The sequence below is a fragment of the Dermochelys coriacea genome, chromosome 4 (genome assembly GCF_009764565.3).
Source record: "Dermochelys coriacea isolate rDerCor1 chromosome 4, rDerCor1.pri.v4, whole genome shotgun sequence".
NCBI classification, from domain to species: Eukaryota; Metazoa; Chordata; order Testudines; family Dermochelyidae; genus Dermochelys; species Dermochelys coriacea.
Genome location: NC_050071.1, coordinates 2,597,096 through 2,615,911, shown reverse-complemented (window position 1 = coordinate 2,615,911; position 18,816 = coordinate 2,597,096). Strand labels below are relative to the sequence as shown.

General features: G+C 45.6%; 1 protein-coding gene across 1 annotated transcript in view; it reads left to right on the top strand.

The window, feature by feature from the left end:
* The window catches only part of THEGL (theg spermatid protein like), a 40,825-nt gene that overhangs the window by 5,615 nt on the left and 16,394 nt on the right, over positions 1-18,816 (top strand). The window contains exons 3-6 of the mRNA XM_043513842.1: positions 1,644-1,700; positions 6,735-6,863; positions 10,182-10,319; positions 13,975-14,095. Of these exons, the coding sequence (XP_043369777.1) occupies positions 1,644-1,700; positions 6,735-6,863; positions 10,182-10,319; positions 13,975-14,095 (445 nt within the window). The remainder of the gene's footprint in view (positions 1-1,643; positions 1,701-6,734; positions 6,864-10,181; positions 10,320-13,974; positions 14,096-18,816) is intronic.

Below are 18,816 nucleotides of genomic sequence, written 5' to 3'. Positions count from 1 at the left end.
GGATATTATTCTCAAGCCTCCCCAGGAAAGGGGTGTAAGGACTTGGGGGGATATTTTGGGGGAACAGGAACTCCAAGTGGTCCTTTCCCTGATTCTTTGTCTAAATCACTTGGTGGTGGCAGCATACTGTTCAAGAACAAGGTGGAATTTGTGCCTTGGGAAAGTTTTTAACCTAAGCTGGTAAAAATAAGCTTAGGAGGTCTTGCATATGGGTACCCACATCTGTACCTCAGAGTTCAGAGTGGGGAAGGAACCCTGACAGGCCACATGCCCTTAAGAGAACCCAATAGCATAATCACATAGTACATGCATTCTTAACCAACATCTCTCAGACACTGCTCCAGCCCCACCCCCTCACCAGGCTGTGTTCCCATTGCCAGGCTAATAGAGAGCCTGATCCAATGCCCAGTGACACCATTGACTTTAATGGGTGTTGGATCAGGCCTATAGTGCATAATTTATACACCTATTTCTGTTCAGTTGCTAAGGGAAGTGTCACAAAGTAAAGGGAAGCCACCAGCCCCCTTCCTGCCTGGAGAAAGTGTTGAATAGACACCAAGGATGTCAACATATGAAACATGAGACTCATGGATAAGGAGGAAGAATTTGATGGCACTTCATCTATTTAATTGGACTCTTTTGCCACTAACTTCCAACAAGCAAAGAGGTTGTTGACAGAGGACTTAGTCTGATTCTAATTCAAAGACCTTGCAAATACTATTGAACTTCTAAATCAATTGCTTGTATCCCTTCCCCTGATTGGATATTCAATCTGAATATTTAATCTTGCAACTACACTGGGTAAACACCAGTCAAGTGTGCCTGCCCATGCTTCAGACACTGTATAAACAGACACAGACAATACTTTGTTGGGAATTCTTGATAATTCAGTGTAACCATCTTATCTTCTTTACAGTGAAGCTTTTTGGGATAAGGACCATGCATTCTGTGTGTTTCTGCAGTCCCTTGTACATTGTGGGTACTTGCGGAAACAGGCAAACAACATTAATATTAACAGTAATATAATAAATTGATCTTAAAGTGCAAGCAGTTTAGTGCAGGGAATGTGACTTAATCTATACTTGTAAAGCACTGTGTGAATGGTGTTATTTAATAATCATGATGATAATAATGCATGCACATTTGTGTGGTGCTTGTTCTGTTTATTTTTGTGTTGGCTGGGAGAATCTCTGAGCTCCTAGTCCTCGTGTATTAATATCACATTATTAAAACAATAAAAAGTGCTTCCACATCGGCCCATCTCACACTGATTCTGCAGTGAAGTCTTAATCCTGAATTTTTCTATGAAATTCTGGCCCAGACAGCAGACTATTGTAACAGAAAAAAACTGGATTATGAGTTCACCAGAGAACTGAGCAAAGGAGAAACTGGACTGAGAGGGAGAGAATTCTTACATCAATATATGTACTGAAAAGATAGGTAATGTTATAGAGACAATGACTAGCCAGGCCCATTACTTAAAAAAATGAATCAGTGTTCTTTTGTCACATTGGCTTCATGATGAAAATCTTTGAGTGACTCAAGAATTATTTAAGGTTCAGAATACTGTAACACCTGCTCTATGCTTGTTTAAACAGCCTCTGAGTTTAATTGCTCATGTAACCTTGATTTGCATTTACTAGGATCAGAGAACTAGCAAGACCAAAGAAGCCTAAAGCAGCTTGGGAGAACTTTAGTAGGTTAGTGGAAAAAGTACAAAGCTTATGCTGTATGGGCTTTGGGTTTCTTCTGCACTGGTGAGCTGTCTCCATCTGACATCTGGGAAAGACAAAAGAATATGACTTTTTGTTTACAGTGCTAGGGAGTCTAAGGATATGTCTACAGTACAAAATTATTTCGAAATTATTCTATTCAAATTTTCTGAAGTGATTTTATACATTCGGTCTTGTGTGTCCCCACTAAAGCGTGTGAATTCGGCGGAGTATGTCCACAGTACCAAGGCTAGCATTGAATGTTGGAGCGGTGCACCATGGGTAGCTATCCCACAGTTCCCGCAGTCCCTGCTGCCCATTGGAATTCTGGGTTAAGCTCCCAGTGCATGATGGGGTAAAAACATTCTCGCAGGTGTTTCTGGGTGTTTGTCATCAGTCGCTCCTCCCTCCATGAAAGCTACGGCAGACAATCATTTCGTGCCTTTTTGGCGTGCAGACACCATACTGCTTTCGGCAGACGGTGCAGTACGGTGCACCGCTTCCCTCCTGGTACTATGAATCCACCTCGCATTTCCTCTCGTCTTTCTATGTAATCTCTGTAAATATCTACTCTTTCTCTTCCTCATCGACCGCTTCTGCTGCCAACTCTGCTCAGCCATCGTGAACTGAGCAGCACAGCTTCCACCACCAACTCTGCTCTCCTGCTCTTGCTGCGCTACCAAGCTTCTCCATGTTGTCTGTCCTGGGCTCCCGTCTCCATGAAAGCTACAGAAGACAACCATTTCCTACCTTTTTTCGGCTATCGTGAACTGAACAGCACCTCTTCCACTGCCACTCTGCTCTCCTACGTTTCGTGCCCTTTTTCCAGGATTACCCGTGCAGGCGCCTTAGCACAGCAAGCATGGAGCCCACTCAGATCTCCACTGCAGTTTTGACCGTTGTAAATACGTCGCGCATTATCCAGCAGTATGTGCAGTACCTGCAAAACCAAGCAAGGAAGCGACAACAGCACGATTACGATAGTGATGAGGACTGGGACACAGACGTTCCTAGAAGCACAGCATGTGGCGATTGGGAGATCATGGTGGTGCTGGGTCAAGTTCATGCCGTGGAACACCGATTCTGGGCCCGGGAAACAAGCACAGACTGGTGGGACCACAGAGTGTTGCAGGTATGGGATGATTCCCAGTGGCTGCGAAAGTTTCATATGCGTAGGACCACTTTCATGGAACTTTGTGACTTGCTGTCCCCTGCCCTGAAGTGCAAAGACACCAAAATGAGAGCAGCCCTCACAGTTGAGAAGCGAGTGGCCATCTCCCTGTGGAAGCTTGCAACGCCCGACAGCTATCCGTCAGTCAGGAATCAGTTCGGAGTGGGCAAATGGAGCGGGGGACAGATAGCTCAGTGGTTTGAGCATCGGTCTGCTAAACCCAGGTTTGCGAGTTCAATCCTTGAGGGGGCCATTTAGGGATCTGGGGCAAAAATTGGAGATTGGTCCTGCTTTGAGCAGGGGGTTGGACTAGATGACCTCCTAAGGTCCCTTCCAACCCTGGTATTCTATGATTCTGTGAAATCTACTGTCAGGGCTGCTGTGCTGCAAGTAGCCAACACAATCATTGACCAGCTGCTATCAAGGGTAAAAGTGACTTTGGGAAATGTGCCGATCATTGTGGATGCTTTAATGTGCTGGGGTTCCCTAACTGCGGCGGAGTGATAGATGGAACGCATATCCCTATCTTGACCCCGCAACACTGGGGCGGCCAGTATGTAAACTGCAAGGGGTACTTTTCAATGGTGCTGCAAGCACTGGTGGATCACAAGGGAAGTTTCACCAACATCAATGTGGGATGGCCGGGAAAGGTGCATGACGCTTGCATCTTCAGGAACTCTGGTCTCTTTGAACAGCTGCAGGAAGGGACTTACCTCCCAGACCAGAAAATTATTGTTGGGGATGTTGAAATGTCTATAGTTATCCTTGGGGACCCAGCCTACCCCTTAATGCCATGGCTCATGAAGCCATACACAGGAACCCTGGACAGTAGTAAGGAGCAGTTCAACTATAGGCTGAGCAAGTGCAGAATGGTGGTAGAATGTGCTTTTGGACATTTGAAAGCGCGCTGGCGCAGTTTACTGACTCGGGTAGACCTCAGCACAACCAATATTCCAATTGTAATTGCTGCTTGTTGTGTGCTCCACAATATCTGTGAGAATAAGGGGCAGACGTTTATGGCAGGTTCGGAGGTTGAGGCAACTCGCCTGGCAGCCAATTTCTCACAACCAGACAACAGGGCGATTAGAAGAGTGCAGCAGGGCACGCTGCGCATCAGAGAAGCTTTGAAAGCCAGTTTCATGACTGGCCAGGGTACGGTGTGACAGTTGTGTTTGTTTCTCTTCAAGTTATCTGCCCCCTATATATGAAAGGAAATAAAGTCACAATTGTTTAAAAACCGTTCTTTATTATTGTTGCACAACACATTGAGAGAAATCAGAAGGTAGACAGGGGGAGAGGGGGTACTGAGGGAGGGGGGTGGAGGAGGAGGGAAGGACAAGTCCATAAACCAAATCAAAATTTTGGATATGCCATCTTTTGTTGCTTGTGCAATCCTCTGGGGTTGAATGTGTGGGTCCCCATAGCCTTCCCCCCCCGCCCCATGTTCTTGGGCATCTGGGTGAGGAAATCCTCTGGGTTTGAGTGTGTGGGTCCCCGTAGCCTCCCCCCCATGCCCCATGTTCTTGGGCATCTGGGTGAGGAGGCTATAGAACTTGGGAAGGAGGGAGGGCAGTTATACAGGGGCTGCTGCACAGTCTGTGGTCTTGCTGCCTTTCCAGCATTAGATCCACCATACAGTGGAGCATGTCAGTTTGCTCCCCCATGAGCTTGACCATAGCATCCTGCCTGCTCTCATCGCTTGCATCCCTCCTCTATTTGTGTTCGTTTAACGCTTTACAGGACTCTGCAATTGTTTGCCTCCACACATTCAGCTGGGCCCGGTCAGTGCGGGAGGACTGCATGAGCTCGGCGAACATGTCGTCCCGAGTTCGTTTTTTCTGCCTTCTAATCTGGACCAGCCTCTGGGACGGAGTAGATAGGGGCCGCGTCGAAACATTTGCACCTGCGGGAGGAGAAAAAGGGAGGGTAGTATTTTAAAAGATACATTTTAGAGAACCAAGGGGACACACTTTCTCAGTGAAATAGGCAATTCATAGTACACAGCACATGTTCTTTCTGTACCAGGTCGCATTTTGCCTCTTATAGTGAAGTGCCTGACACTTTGGTGTGAGTAAGCCATCACGCGCGGCTAGGCAACAGAATTCAGCTTGAAGGCAGACATGGTAAGCCCTAGGGGCAGGCGGGGTTCTGCTTTTTCCGCATTCATTTCAATGCTTTCAAATTACTAGGCCCCCTTTCCCATAGCAAGAATGCCTGGTGGTTTGCCATACCAAAGGAGGGCCTGCAGGCTCTCTGGGATGATCGCTTCACACAACTCCCCCCCCCCCCACTCATCGTGTGGCTCCGATGAGGCTCTGAGCAGGAATAAGCCCTTTAAACTAAATGCGAACAGCCCAGCGCGGCTGGGTTTCCCCCCACCCCCCACCGCGTGGCTCCAATCAGGTTCTCACTCACCAGAAGTGCCTTCTCCAGGGTCATGGTCCAGGAGCCTGCATTGGGAGTGGGGGGAGGCTGTTGGCTCCAGCGTTAAGAATAGTTCCTGGCTGGGGGGGAAAACAGATTCCCCACTTGCCACCTGTGCACTGTCATCCTCTTCGTCCTCCAATAACTCATCCTCCTTGCTCTGTGCAACTCCCTCCTTGCAGACATCCATGGACAGTGGTGGAGTAGTGGCGGCGTCACCCCCACATAATTGCATGTAGTTCACGGTAGAAGCGACATGTATGGGGCTGCGACCCAGCGTGCCCATTCGCCTCCCTGGCTTTTTGGTACACTCGCCTGAGCGCCTTGATTTTTGTACAAAACTGCTCTGTGTCCCTGGAGAACCCTCTTTCCCTCATGGCCCTGGAGATTTTAGCATACGTATTTGCGTTTCTTTTTTTGGAATGTAGTTCTGCCATAACAGATTTGTCTCCCCAACATGCGATGAGATCCAGTACCTCCCGTTCAGACCATGCTGGAGCTCGTCTGTGAATCCGGGACTGCATGGTCTCTTGTGATGGTGGACTCTGCATGGTCACCTGTAAGGGTGGACTGTGCTGATGATGACCAAACAGGAAATGAAATTCAAAAGTTCCTGGGGCTTTTACTGCCTACCTGGCTAGTACATCGGAGTTGAGAGTGTTGTCCAGAGTGGTCACAAGGGAGCATTCTGGGATAGCTCCCGGAGGCCAATAATGTCGAATTGCGTCCATGGTACCTGTAAACCGGAACTGTGATCTCGATTTTAACGCTACTCCACTTGCTAAGGTGGAGTATAGAAATCGGATTAAAGAGCCCTTTAAATTGAAAAAACTGGTTTGGTTGTGTGGACGGAATCAGTTTTATTTTGAATTAACTTGGCTAATTCCGAAATAACCACGTACTGTAGACCAGGCCAAAATTCACCCACAGCAGCTGTGGTCAGGCTAAGACAATCCAGGGCCCTGAATATGTAGTGCCTACACCTTAATTTAGCGCCAGTTGTGGTCAGGATTACTGTAGTCCTCAAGTTTCACCTGCCACTTGGGTGGCTGTGCATTTTGCCAGTTCTTGTCATGCCTGGCCAGTTCTTGTTCCCCTGCACGTTTTGGATAGTTGGGAGGAGAGCAAGGGGAGACTTATCAACCACCCTTACCAGTGTGTTTAAGGTCTGGGAGATGGAAGATGGCCTCTCCTGAGCGTGGACATGGCTGGGGATGGTGGGATGGAGCAGGTCATGCTGTTCCTCAGGCATGTCATTGAGAGGGCTGCTCACATTGTGCAGCGATAATGGTTGAAACCAACAAACATGCACGTTGCTCCTCAGTTGTTTTGCAAATTTGGGAGAGCATCAGAGGCTCAGTGTCAAGCTTAGTTTAGTGATCATCTAACTGTGAATTTTGTTTCCCTTTTGTTCCCTATTTTAACAGTAGGTTAGAATGGGGAAACCAGGAGACAATTTGGCCCCTCTCCCTGAGTGCATTGACGGCTCAGCCAACACCAAGAATTATGTCTCTGGCCAAACCCAAGAAAATTTTTGATGGTAACCTTCAACGCAGGTTGGTTGTATTCAGGAGCGCTCTTCCTTCTGTTGGAAAACATTCACTAATGAATGCAACAGCTCAGGGTTTACTGATAATAATTAATACAAATAAAGGCATGACAACTGTACAGAGGTGAATTCAGAACAGGAGAAGAAAGCAGAAGTTTCTGTACTTTCACATTATGACCGTAGCCCAATCCACCATGAACAGCTGAGATCAGCTCTGAGATCAGCTCAGCAGAGCTACTACTGCGTAAAGCAGTTCTTCAGTTTAACCATCTTAAGGTCTCTCTACGTTTGGCTGAGTTCTGCAATTTTCTGGATGAAAAGGGGCTGCAGAAGTGTAAAGCATTTATTATATATGTCTCTACAGAGAATGGTTTTTCAATGGTTCCCATCTATTTCATCTTTGTGGTTGTTCTGGTCACTAAATTTTGCCTAGATTTTCAACATGGGACTAATGATTCTGGGTGCCTCCATTTTCAGGTGGCCAATTGGAGACACTTTAAGGAGTCTCATTTTTTCAGAGGGCAGGTGCTCAGCACTTTCTGCAAATCAAGCCCCCCTTTTAAGGTTGTCTCAGGTTGAGCACGCAAACACAAGTCAGCAAATCACTGGTCATTTTTGAAAAATCCCGATTTTTCATAATAGAAAATCTTGGTTCTTCATAATATAGTCTCCTCCTAAATATATGTTTGTTCCAAAAACTGGGAGCAGGTTGATTTCCAAACGGAAATTGGGAAGGTTAAGTTGTATTTCAGTTTTAATTCAGGCTCCCTCCAAAACCTGGCAGGCAATACAGGGATTAGGTAGAATGGTGGAGCCGCTGATGGGCTGTGAGAAGACTATGACTCCCGTAATGGGAAGCTGTTGTTGCTGGAGCAACAGTTTGTCTTCTTAGAATTCCAGTGACACCAGGTACAGTCTAGTGCCAGTTTGATCTTGGTTTCCACGTGGCGTGTGGCTTTGGAACGGAACATTGGGTGTTGTATGACATTTGACTGATGGTGATTGTGTCTCTGTAATGTATGTGGGTGTGGATTGTTACACCCTGGCCCCAATGCAAGGCCCTGTATCCTATGCAACATTAGACCTGGATTTATGTGGCACTGTCCCCCGCCCAACCTTTCTCCCCTTCACTGTTCACCCATTTACTCAACTACCTGTCCCCATGCACTGCCACTTCAAAGGCATAAAGTTCCAGCGGCTTGAGGGTAGAAGGAGCAGAGTCCTACTGCATCGTTCGTTAGCTGGTGTGCAGGGCCAGGTGGGAGGACTACCTGGGCAGAAGCTCTGGACCTGCTGTCCACTCCTCCTTCCTTCTTCCCACCACTGTAAGAGCCCAGGGTTCTCTATAGTGACTTGCTAAGTTGCACAGGGTTGGCGCTGTCTTTGACCTCTCCATTTCCCCTGGTCTGCAGGCCCCTGTACCCAATAGCCATCAGCAAGCCACAACTGTCCTGTCTTGCACATGCTGTCTGATGCCCCATGGCTGAGACCCTTGGAAGCAATGCCCTGTGTGCTCTCCTAGACCATAGCCCTCTCTCCTTCATGACCCTGTTGTTCCATGAGAAGAAGGAGAGAAGCTAGATAATGGCATATGCATCCTTCAGCAAATCGTCTACATTGTATAAATTCCCCCTGTGTTCAACAAACATCCCTGTGTCACATGCTGATGAAGAGAATGGAAAGATATATGAATTAATAGGGTTGAATTTGTAGCATGGAGTTTTGTTAACATACCATATCGTATGTGATGATATGGAAGAGGAGCCAGTACACCAAATGAGGGCATATAGACGAGAGCACACTATTGTCCAAGAAATGTGGCTGTAATGCAACAAGTTAACCAACCCACTGCCAACAGCTTGCAAGAAGAAAACAGGCCCTAACAAGTGTTATTACTGAGCAGTGTTATTTAGTTCCTCTTTCAAAAGAGGACTGATCACAAAACCACATACATATTTAAAATGCCCATCTTGAGGTGTAGGTGAATGATTATTACCACTATTGGTTATATTGAGGTAATGAATCTTCAGTTTCATTAACATCTGCCAATTGTATTTGTCATAAAAAAACAATGGAGACTCCCTTCTCCAGATGATCATTGTTTTTCATAACTTACGGATTTGATGGAATAAGGAAAAGCCAGGGGACAAACTGGCCGTACTTATATGTAGTTCAAAGTTGTTCCGGGGGACAATGCCCAAATTTGCAGTTCTCTGGTAGCAGTTTCAATAAAGTCACAGAAGAATAAACAATATTTTTTGCTTATCAGGTGCTAATCATTGAATTCATTCACCAGTCCCTTCCTAAAGATTCACTGTCCCCAATGCTTTGTAGACCCCAGGGGGATAACTGGAGATTTTTTAGCAGAAGGTTTCTTTAAGTGCTTATAAGTCTCAATTCATTTTTTAAATAATTACTGGAAGGGGTGGTTTTGGTGAGGAGACTAGACCAAAGCTCTGTCAGGGTGTAGAGTAGATTTCTAGCCCCTCTGGTAGCCATAACACCCATGAGAATGGGTCTCTGCATTTCTTGTGCTGTTGAATATAATGCTCAGTAGCCAGAATAAGGATTGGGGATGTCATGACAATACAACTGTATTTGTTTCTCTCTTGCCATTGCCACTAGTTTCTTGCCTCTTTCCTACTCAGAGTTAATATAAAACACTGATTTACAAATACAAAACAAAATGCCAGTGTTAAGTAAAGTGGGTATAGTAGGTGGGGCGAGAATTACAGAGAAACAATTGGGAATCTGGACTACCACATTGTAGTCCCATCTCCACCACTGGCCTTGAACAAACCTCGCTGTGTTTCATTTTCTGCATCCATACAGTGAGGATAATCATCCTGACTCCACCTGCCAAAGGGATTGTTATGAGGCTAAATTAATTCCGTGCTTCTGAGATCCTGACATGAAAGGAGCTATAACAGTTCAATATGTTATTAAATGTTGTACTTAGACTGATTCTAATTTACATGCTTCATAAATAAACAAAAGAGATATTGTGGGATTTGTATTATGAAGTAGTTTCTTAAAACTGCCCACAGAAAGGACTACATTTTCACACACACACACCCCCCACTCCTAGGTGCATGAAAACAAGCAGGTATTTGCATGGCCAGATCAGATAATCCCATGTGCAAATATCCATTTGTTTATGCATTACACCCAGTTTGAGTACAGAAATGTGGATTTTTGCATGTGGAATGTCTGCGTATGGATTTAAGTTATCCTGGTTTGGCCATGCATGCTTGTTGTCGCTGTTTTAATGAGGTTATGGTCCTGGCTGACTCTCTTCATTACTTCTTCCATGACATGCCCAAAGGCGCCTCTTCCTGTACATCTGTGGCCAGATGTCAGAGATCTGGCAGCGCCCACCGTTGATGGATTTAGCTTTACCGTCGCCTCGAATATTGAAGTTGGCAGAACCTAAAAAATACCAAACAGCGTACTTAAAACAAAGGTAAAAGATGACACAGCTCTTATTGTGCTACACATGTTTCAAGTGGGTTTTCAGCATAATTAGTGTTCAAAAGCAGTATGTCTGGTTGGAGTAGGAGCAAAACGAACAGGACCAAAAAAGGGGGAGAGCAGAAGTGCTGTGCTCTGTATGGCACTTGCTGATGATCTGCAGCTAGCTGGCTGCTGTCATCGTGTGGACTTGCCTCGTTCCAGCTGCCAAATTGGGTTGAAAGAAGCTAAGCATATAAGCTTACATGCAGTGCTTTCCTCACATTGCCTGCATAAATGTGAATGGGAGGGCTGAAAGTTTCTGTATTTGTGTGGCCAACAAACTCCACACTTTGAAAATGATTGTGAACCATCCTAGAGAGCACATCATTATGTTAGGGACTCCAAGGGCAAAACAGGTGGTATACTTGGAATAGGCAAGGGTTATAAATGTGAGACAAGGATACATTTACCAAAAACACGAATTCATCTGATGAAAAGAATAGAACACTGGGTCAGATTCAAAGAACAGTCATAGAATCATAGTCCTGATGGAACAGACCCTCCATAGTACTAACCATAGGGTCTGAGAGAGTGCCTTTCTCTCTGGGCTTGGCTAGATTAGGAAAAGAGGTGAGGATAGGTCAGGATTAGTTGACACATATTAGCTGCCCCTGACTAGGGCAGGCTGAAAATAGTCAATCCAAACTGTTTGGGTTTTTTTTTACATAAAAATGGGTTTTTGACAAAATGAAGTTTTTTGCAAAAAGCTTTCCATGGAAAAAATGTATTGTTTTGCCAAAAAACAGAATGGTGGTAATGGAAGTGTTTCAATTTGGAAGTGTTGCAGTGGTGCCTTGTGGGAGTTGTAGTTCTGTTCCCTCATGTCTCCATTCTTCTTTATCTACAGGCGCCCTGGTTGGACTACATCTCCCAAGGTGTACCATGGCCAAGGACTCCATGATACACTGCCTCCCGCCTCCAAAAAGGGAGATTTAGTGCAACCAAGGAGCCAACTTGTAGAGGAGAAAGGGAGCATGAGGCATCTGAACTACAACTTCCATGAGGTGCCGTGGCCACATTTCCATATAGTATTTTTTCAGTTTTGGACAAAAAAATCTAATTATTCTGTGGAAAATTAGATGAAAATGAATGTTCTTTCCATGGGGAGACAATCTCCTTTTTTCCAAACAGCTCTTCCCCTGGCCTAATGTCCACTTCTTTTCCAGGTCTAGACAAACCCTGTGTGACCATAACCTCCCTTAACAGCTGCATTCCTCAGCATCTGTGCAGCTGTCAGGCTTAAGGGTGTTGTTGGTGAGAGTAGGAGACAGGATGTGAGCAGGGCTGAGGAGATGAGTGACCACTAATCTGGCTGCCTTCAAAAGGACATGGGAAACTCACCTGTTCGATATAACTTCCTCACTGCAGCAAAGAGGAAGAGGAGGAAAATGAGGTGAAGAGAGGAAGGGGAGAAGAGCTAGTGGAGGGGGGCCAGGGGTGGGTAGGGGGAGGAAAAAAGACGAAAAGGAAAGAAGAAAGGAAACTGCCTGACTTACTCTGGGGAAGTAGGGAAACAAATTAAGCCCTGGCTTGGTTGTAACTCTTGGGGAGAGACAGATTTCTGCTGTGATGGCCCTGCTATCAAGCTCTGGGTAGACAGAAGCCATCAGAAACGGTGAACCTGATCATAAGAATTCTCTGCTCTGGGTCCATATAGGGTAGCAGCTGGGGGACAGGTATAGAATTCTTAAGAGCTTTCCCCCTGCAAAGTGCAGTCCTGAATGGCTTATCTGGTTTTCAGCACAGAGAGATGGGCTAACCAGGCTACAAGTTATTTGCAGCGTAGAAAAAGGAAGGCCCTATTTATGGTGTCTCTCAAGAGAAGCAGAGGCAGAATGTGCTAGGGAAACTGACAATCAAAAGTAGAAGGCAGTTTACTAGCAACTGTCCATCACCAACTTTGCAGCACCAGGTCGTACACTGCGTGCACCTTTAAGCTGGGAGCTGGAGTCGTTAGGTGAAAGTCAATGGTATTTGGGTACCACTTCAGGTCTACTTCGGATGCCCATATTCCTTATTTTCAGCTGCTGCCTTTTGCTTCTTCACCGAGTGAAAATGCTCCACTTCCCCAATTTCATTAAAAAATGTTCCCAGCCTTTGACCTGAAACATGAGGCTGGGCACGAGCACTCAGGGCAGTGTGTTTCCCTTGCTTTGTGACGGGGAGAGGTATGAGATGACAGGGTTTCCCCTCATCCACACAGCAGCTCATTGTAATTCCCTGGCTCTTTCTTTTGATCTCATTCACACAGTCACCCTAGTTCCCTTTGTTCATTTGACCACTGGAGTTCTGCACCAGAGCAGCTAAATATTCATGTACAAAGTGGCTTAGACCACATTTTGGCGTAGGGCTGATGGTTTTGCATCATGGCGAGGCACACGGTGGTGGAGGGTTTAGCAACGTATGTAACAAAGAGAGCAACAAATCACTTTGCTTCCCAGTTCTGTAACGTGAGGCAATTCAGTCTCAGGGAGGAGCACCCCAGGTTCATCATGTGGACCCCAGATCCCAAGCCTCATGCCAGAGAGAACCCTGCTAATCTCCCAACCTCTGGGTCCCTCAACAGCCCTCGGGGAGGCAGCTGGAAATAAAGGCTGCACTCAGCTATCACGCCAGTGGCTTTATGTGGGCAGGACAAACCCTGAAATAGCACAAGAGACCATTTGTGGACCCATGGTGAGTCTCTCATCCTCCTTCAAGCCAGAGCACGGTGTACTGAGTCCCCAGAGCCCAGACATACACATCAGCGTTCACTAGCCCAAATAAGAGTCCATCCGAACCCCAGCTCCAGTCCCAGGACAGGCACCTCCTGCCCCTGGCAGCACGGGCCAGGGCCTTGGTTGGGTGTGAGCTGGGAGGGTGAATCCTGGTCTCTGCTGCATTGCCTGGTGTCCATCTCCATGTCACTGGGCTCCTCACTGGATCCAGGTTGCTCCTTCAGCCTTGCTGTGCCCATGCCCCCAACCTGCTCCCTGGGCTGACCCCCAGCCTGCAGGGCCAGGCTGTACATGGTCCTGCTCCCTCCCGCAGCAACATGTGCTCCCCACCTAACCCCACAGTCTTCTCCAGCCCCACCCCTGTGCCCACCGATTGGCCCAGAGCCTGCCAGGGCTGCAGGCAGAGCTCCTGCTCTGAGGTGGCATTCCCATCCTCGGTGGGGAGTAGGCTGGCTTCAGGGAGTCAAGCCAGCCATCCCTTAGCCAGCAGAGCTCTGGGGCCAGCTCCGCTCTCCGCCCCCCAATTCAATCAAGGCTGGTGGGGTAGGACTGGACCTTTCACACTGGACCCATGTCCATGTGGAGTGGGGGCTCCACACTCAGCTCACTGCTTAGCAGGGTGACAGGTCCCTCAAGCACACACCTACTCCAGATATTTTCATGCACTCCTTAAGTTACATTGTCTCTATGACTTTGGTTTTATTTACACCAGGCATTAAATGAAAACCAGTTTTAGGGCTGGTTATTACAGCATTACCACCACAATCCTTGTAGACAAACAACTACAATAATTCTGCAACAATGTGTCTATTTTAATTCAAATAAACAAACCTATTCTGGGAACGCCCTGAAGCTGTGTCCATATTGCATGTTTGTGTTTTTCTCTAGGCCTCGTAGTTCTCCGGAGTGGCCCGTGCCAACAGCTGCGCTCACCTGTGAGGCTTCCCAGCGGGTTCTAGAACTTGCACGTCCAAAATCAGTGCATCCAGGCTTCATGCTAGACAGAAAGGTGATGGTGATGTTCAACCAAACTGGGAAAGGGGAACCATCGCTCCTCCCTGTATCGGCTTTCAGCAACAAATTAACTTTGGTTGCTGCAACCCGAGGTTAGCCACGGAATAGACACGATGGCCTGTTTGCACTACAGAAACATCTGGATGGTTCTGCCAGTTCAGGAGATGGGGCAGAAGTTGCTTGATATGCTTTTTAATTACTAGATTAAGAAAGTTTGCCAGACCTGCCATCGCTGCTCAGACATTACTAACTGATGCCATTTTTAAAGCGTCTTTTTTCTTGTAGTTTAGTGATGACTTAAATGGTAGCCCATTTGCATGATGTCTTTTTTTTTATTGCTTTGGTTGATTGATAAAGATAATAGTGGTGACAGAATACATGTAAATTTCTGCAAGGCTTTTGACTTGGTACTGCATGACATTTTGGTTAAAAAAATACGATACAAAATTAACATGGCACACATTAAATTGATTAAAACTGGCTAACTGATAGGTCTCACACTGTAACTGTAAAAGGGGAATCATCACTGGGTCTCAGAGTAGCAGCCGTGTTAGTCTGTATTCGCAAAAAGAAAAGGAGTACTTGTGGCACCTTAGAGACTAACAAATTTATTAGAGCATAATCTTTCATGAGCTACAGCTCACTTCTTATGCTCTAATAAATTTGTTAGTCTCTAAGGTGCCACAAGTACTCATTTTCTTATCACTGGGTCTGTTTCCAGCAGGGTCCTGCAGGGATTGGTTCTAGGCTATATACTATTTAACATTTTCATCAATGACCTGGAAGAAAACAAAATTATCACTGTTAAAGTTTGCAGATGACACACAAATTCAGGGAGTAGTAAATAATGAAGAGAATAGGTCGCTGATACAGAATGATCTAGAATGCTTGGTAACCTGAGCATAAGCATTTTAATACTAAATATAAATGGATACATCTGAGGACAGAGAATGCAGGCCATACTTACAGGGTGGGGGACTCTATCCAGGGAACCTGTGACTCCAAAAAAAGATTTGGGGGTTGGAGTGGATAATCAGCTGAACATGAGCTCCTAGCGTGACTCTATGGCCAAAAGAGACAAGGTGATCTTGGGATGCATAAACGGGGAATCTTGACTGGGAGCAGAGAGGTTATTTCACCTCTGTAACTGGCACTAAAGCAACTGCTGCTGGAATTCTGTGTTCAGTTCTGGTGCCCACAATTTAAGATGGATGTTGGTAAATTGGAGAGGGGTCAGAGAAGAGCCACAAGAATTAATAAAGGGTTAGAAAACCTGCCTTAGAGTGGTTTCAGAGTAGCAGCCGTGTTAGTCTGTATTCGCAAAAAGAAAAGGAGTACTTGTGGCACCTTAGAGACTAACAAATTTATTAGAGCATAAGCTTTCGTGAGCTACAGCTCACTTCATCGGATGCATTACCTTAAGTGATAGACTTCAGAAGCTCACTCTATTTAACGTAACCAACAGAAGGGTGATGGGTGACTTGGTTACAGTCTATAAGTACCTATATGGGAAACAGATACTTAATAATGGGCTCTTCAGTCTAGCAGAGAAAGGTATAACACAATCCAACAGATGGAAGTTGAAGCTAGACAAATTCAGACTGGAAATAAGGTGTACATTTTTAACAGTGAGAGTAATTAACCATTGGAACAATTTACAAATGGTTGTGGTGGATTCTCCATCACTGGCAATTTTTAAATGAAGATTGGATGCTTTTCATAAAGACCTGCTCTAGGAATTATTTGGGGAAGGTCTCTGGCCTGTGTTATTCAGGAGGTGAGGCTAGATGATCACAATGGTCCCTTCTGGTCTTAGAATCTACAAATTTACATGTTCTCTTTATGTGTTACAGCAATTCCAAAAGTCATCTGATGGGGGATTGAAAACAGACTAGTCTTAGTGGCCAAAAATAACTACAAACCAAAATAATGCTCTTGGCTATAGTGCATGATAAAGTGGGTTGGGAAAATGGAAAGAGCTGATTGGCTGATGAAATTCTGATCCCCTGTTGCTAGATAATGCAAACCACATTTGGAATTTATTAGCCACATTCACATCGGATGTACTTACCCACCTGTACAAGGACAGAAGAAAGGGCCAGGAACTGCAGTTCCCCCTCTTCTGATGCTATTGTACAGGAAACCAAAACTGAGAGTGACCTCTGAAGTCTCTCTTCCTCGGTCGGTCACTCTCTAGTAGGGGGTGAGAGGGTTCAGGCAGGGTCTCAGATAACATGAATCATATTCATTCATATACATAGTAGGGATTCCTAGAATTCCTTACACAGCAGGAATCACTGGGTGAGGTTCTGTGAGGTGTGGTATGCAGGAGTCCAGACTAGGTGATCATAGCGGTTTCTTCTGGCCCCAATCATGACTATTGCAAAAAGAGAATTAAAAACCCCATTCCAGTACATAAATTACTCTCACCTTTGAAGATGCAAGTTAAGAGACCATCCTTTTTTTTAAGTGTTTTTTTAATGGAACATGAATATCTATATTTAACAAATAAATGTTATGACTTTCAGGAAGGAGGATTAGAAAATTGCTCTGTTGTGGGAAATATTACTGTCACAGTTCAGGGCAACTACACCTGTATCCCCCTCCATCCTTACCAAGGTACCCACTCTAGGTTGACAGCTCCTCAGCAATAACCTCTCTTGGGCAGAGACCTGTCTTTTTCTCCCCCCTGACCGGAGATTTTCCAGGCTGCAGGTTTCCTGCCTACACTGTGATATTCCCAGCAAGCCAGACTGCTTAACAGGCCAGTGTCTGCACTTTGCTTTCTCTCTGGAGGCTATGAACAACTTAATTACCACTCAGTTCTATCAAAGCAAGCAGAGTTATTCTTAAGATGAAATCATAACAGAGAAAGGTGTTAATGACAGTACGTGCATTCTCAAAAGCTTACCAGAGGTTACCCCCATTCCAACCTCTGGCTCTGGTACGTGTCAGTCCTTTAAAACCCACCACTGCATTTTTGCCATGGTTAGAAGTTTATAACCATCTCAGATTTAGAACCAGAGCTCAGTCTTTCCTGTATACAGCTTGGGCCTTTGATCTTGGCCTCATATAACAGGTGAGACAAAAGCCCGCTCCTCAGCGTGGAGCTTCAAAGAGCTTGGTTTTTGCGTAACTGGAGATAGGGAATTTACATTCACCTCCCCCAAGGCATTTCCCAGGAAATCCCCTTAACCATTGCCCATTCTCGTCTGGCACATTGTTCAGTATAGTCCTTTGATCATTCACGCCTCACATCACAGCTGCCCCGCCCCCAGAGAGGTTACATACTATCCTGCCCCACAATAATACTTAACCTTTGCATTTAATATAATGGACCCCAAAGATACTTAAACTTAATTCAGTAAGGTCTTCCAAGGATATTGCAGACCACTGCCACATCTGGCACTATTACAACACAGGGAGAAACCTACTTCTGCATTTTGCTCACATAGCTTCTGTGAATTCTATTTGGGTGTAGTTCAGTGATTTCATTTCCTTTCAATCAGCTGGCTAAAATAAAAAAAAACAATAACAACCATGAATCCCATTAGCCATAAAAATCTGTAATGCTAATGACGGTGTGTAACTGTTCTCTGGATGCTTTGTGCAATAGGTGGATTGTTGATGGTCAGTCTATTTCTTTGTCACAGTATTTCCTGTCGTAGCTGAAAAATAGATGTATTGTAGGAAAGCAATGCCGCCCTCTCTTTAGTGACTTCTGTTGTGTAGCAGTAGGGCTGTCCGGGAGGGAACATGATGCATATCCAGTTTATATTTTTGGATGCAGGTGTTTGCCTACTTCATGCCAGCTGCGAATGCCAAGAATAACATTTGGCTGAAATGACAGATCCCATTCTCTCTATTTCCCAGATACAATGTGGCCAGCAAAAGAAGACAAGTACAATATTCATGTCCCCGAAAGGCACGGCAGTCCCCTAGCTGATCTTGCAAAACTCCACTTGCTAAATTGTCAAACAAGCTTCTTTTTGCTTCCTCCCATGTTGTGCCTCCCTCTTGGGAGGAACTCCCCTAAATACCCACCAAGCCACCTCACTGGCATCCTGCACCGCCCTTCTTTTCCATGAAGCATACAAAAAAACCTGACAAATGTCAGGTCACTGGTGTGCTAAGCCCACTGTCCATGATGCTCACCTACATTGTCTCTTTGTTTCCTTGCACTCCCCCGTCTGTCTGTGTCCATCTGTTGTCTCTTGTCTTACACTTAGATTAAGTCTTTTTGTTCTATGTTTGTACAGTACCTAGCACAATGGAGTCCTGGTCCATGACTGGGCCTCCTCGGTGCTACCACAACGTATAGTTATAAATGTAGTTAGATGTTTGCCTGCGTGTGTTTCCTCCGTAGGCTGTCACAGCTCTGCACAGGTAGCTGGCACAGCAGACCTCGAGCAAACCGCCCAATGACCACAAGATCCATCAAGGTGCAAAGGCACTTGATTAGGTTTATTGCAACCAAGCATGGTCCTAGCTCCCTGGATCAGTGTCTAGTTACACTAGCACATGTATGCCCCATGGTTATGGACCAGGTCAGTGAATGGTGGGACTTTCCTCTGTCCCCTCGGCTGACCAAAGACACTTCCTCCAAGACTCCATTTTATACCTCAGTGCAAACAAGTTACTTATTGCCCTGCTGATGTAGTTAGGTGCCACCCATCACCTTGTACACGTTGGTTCGATCAAAACATCTCTATCCAT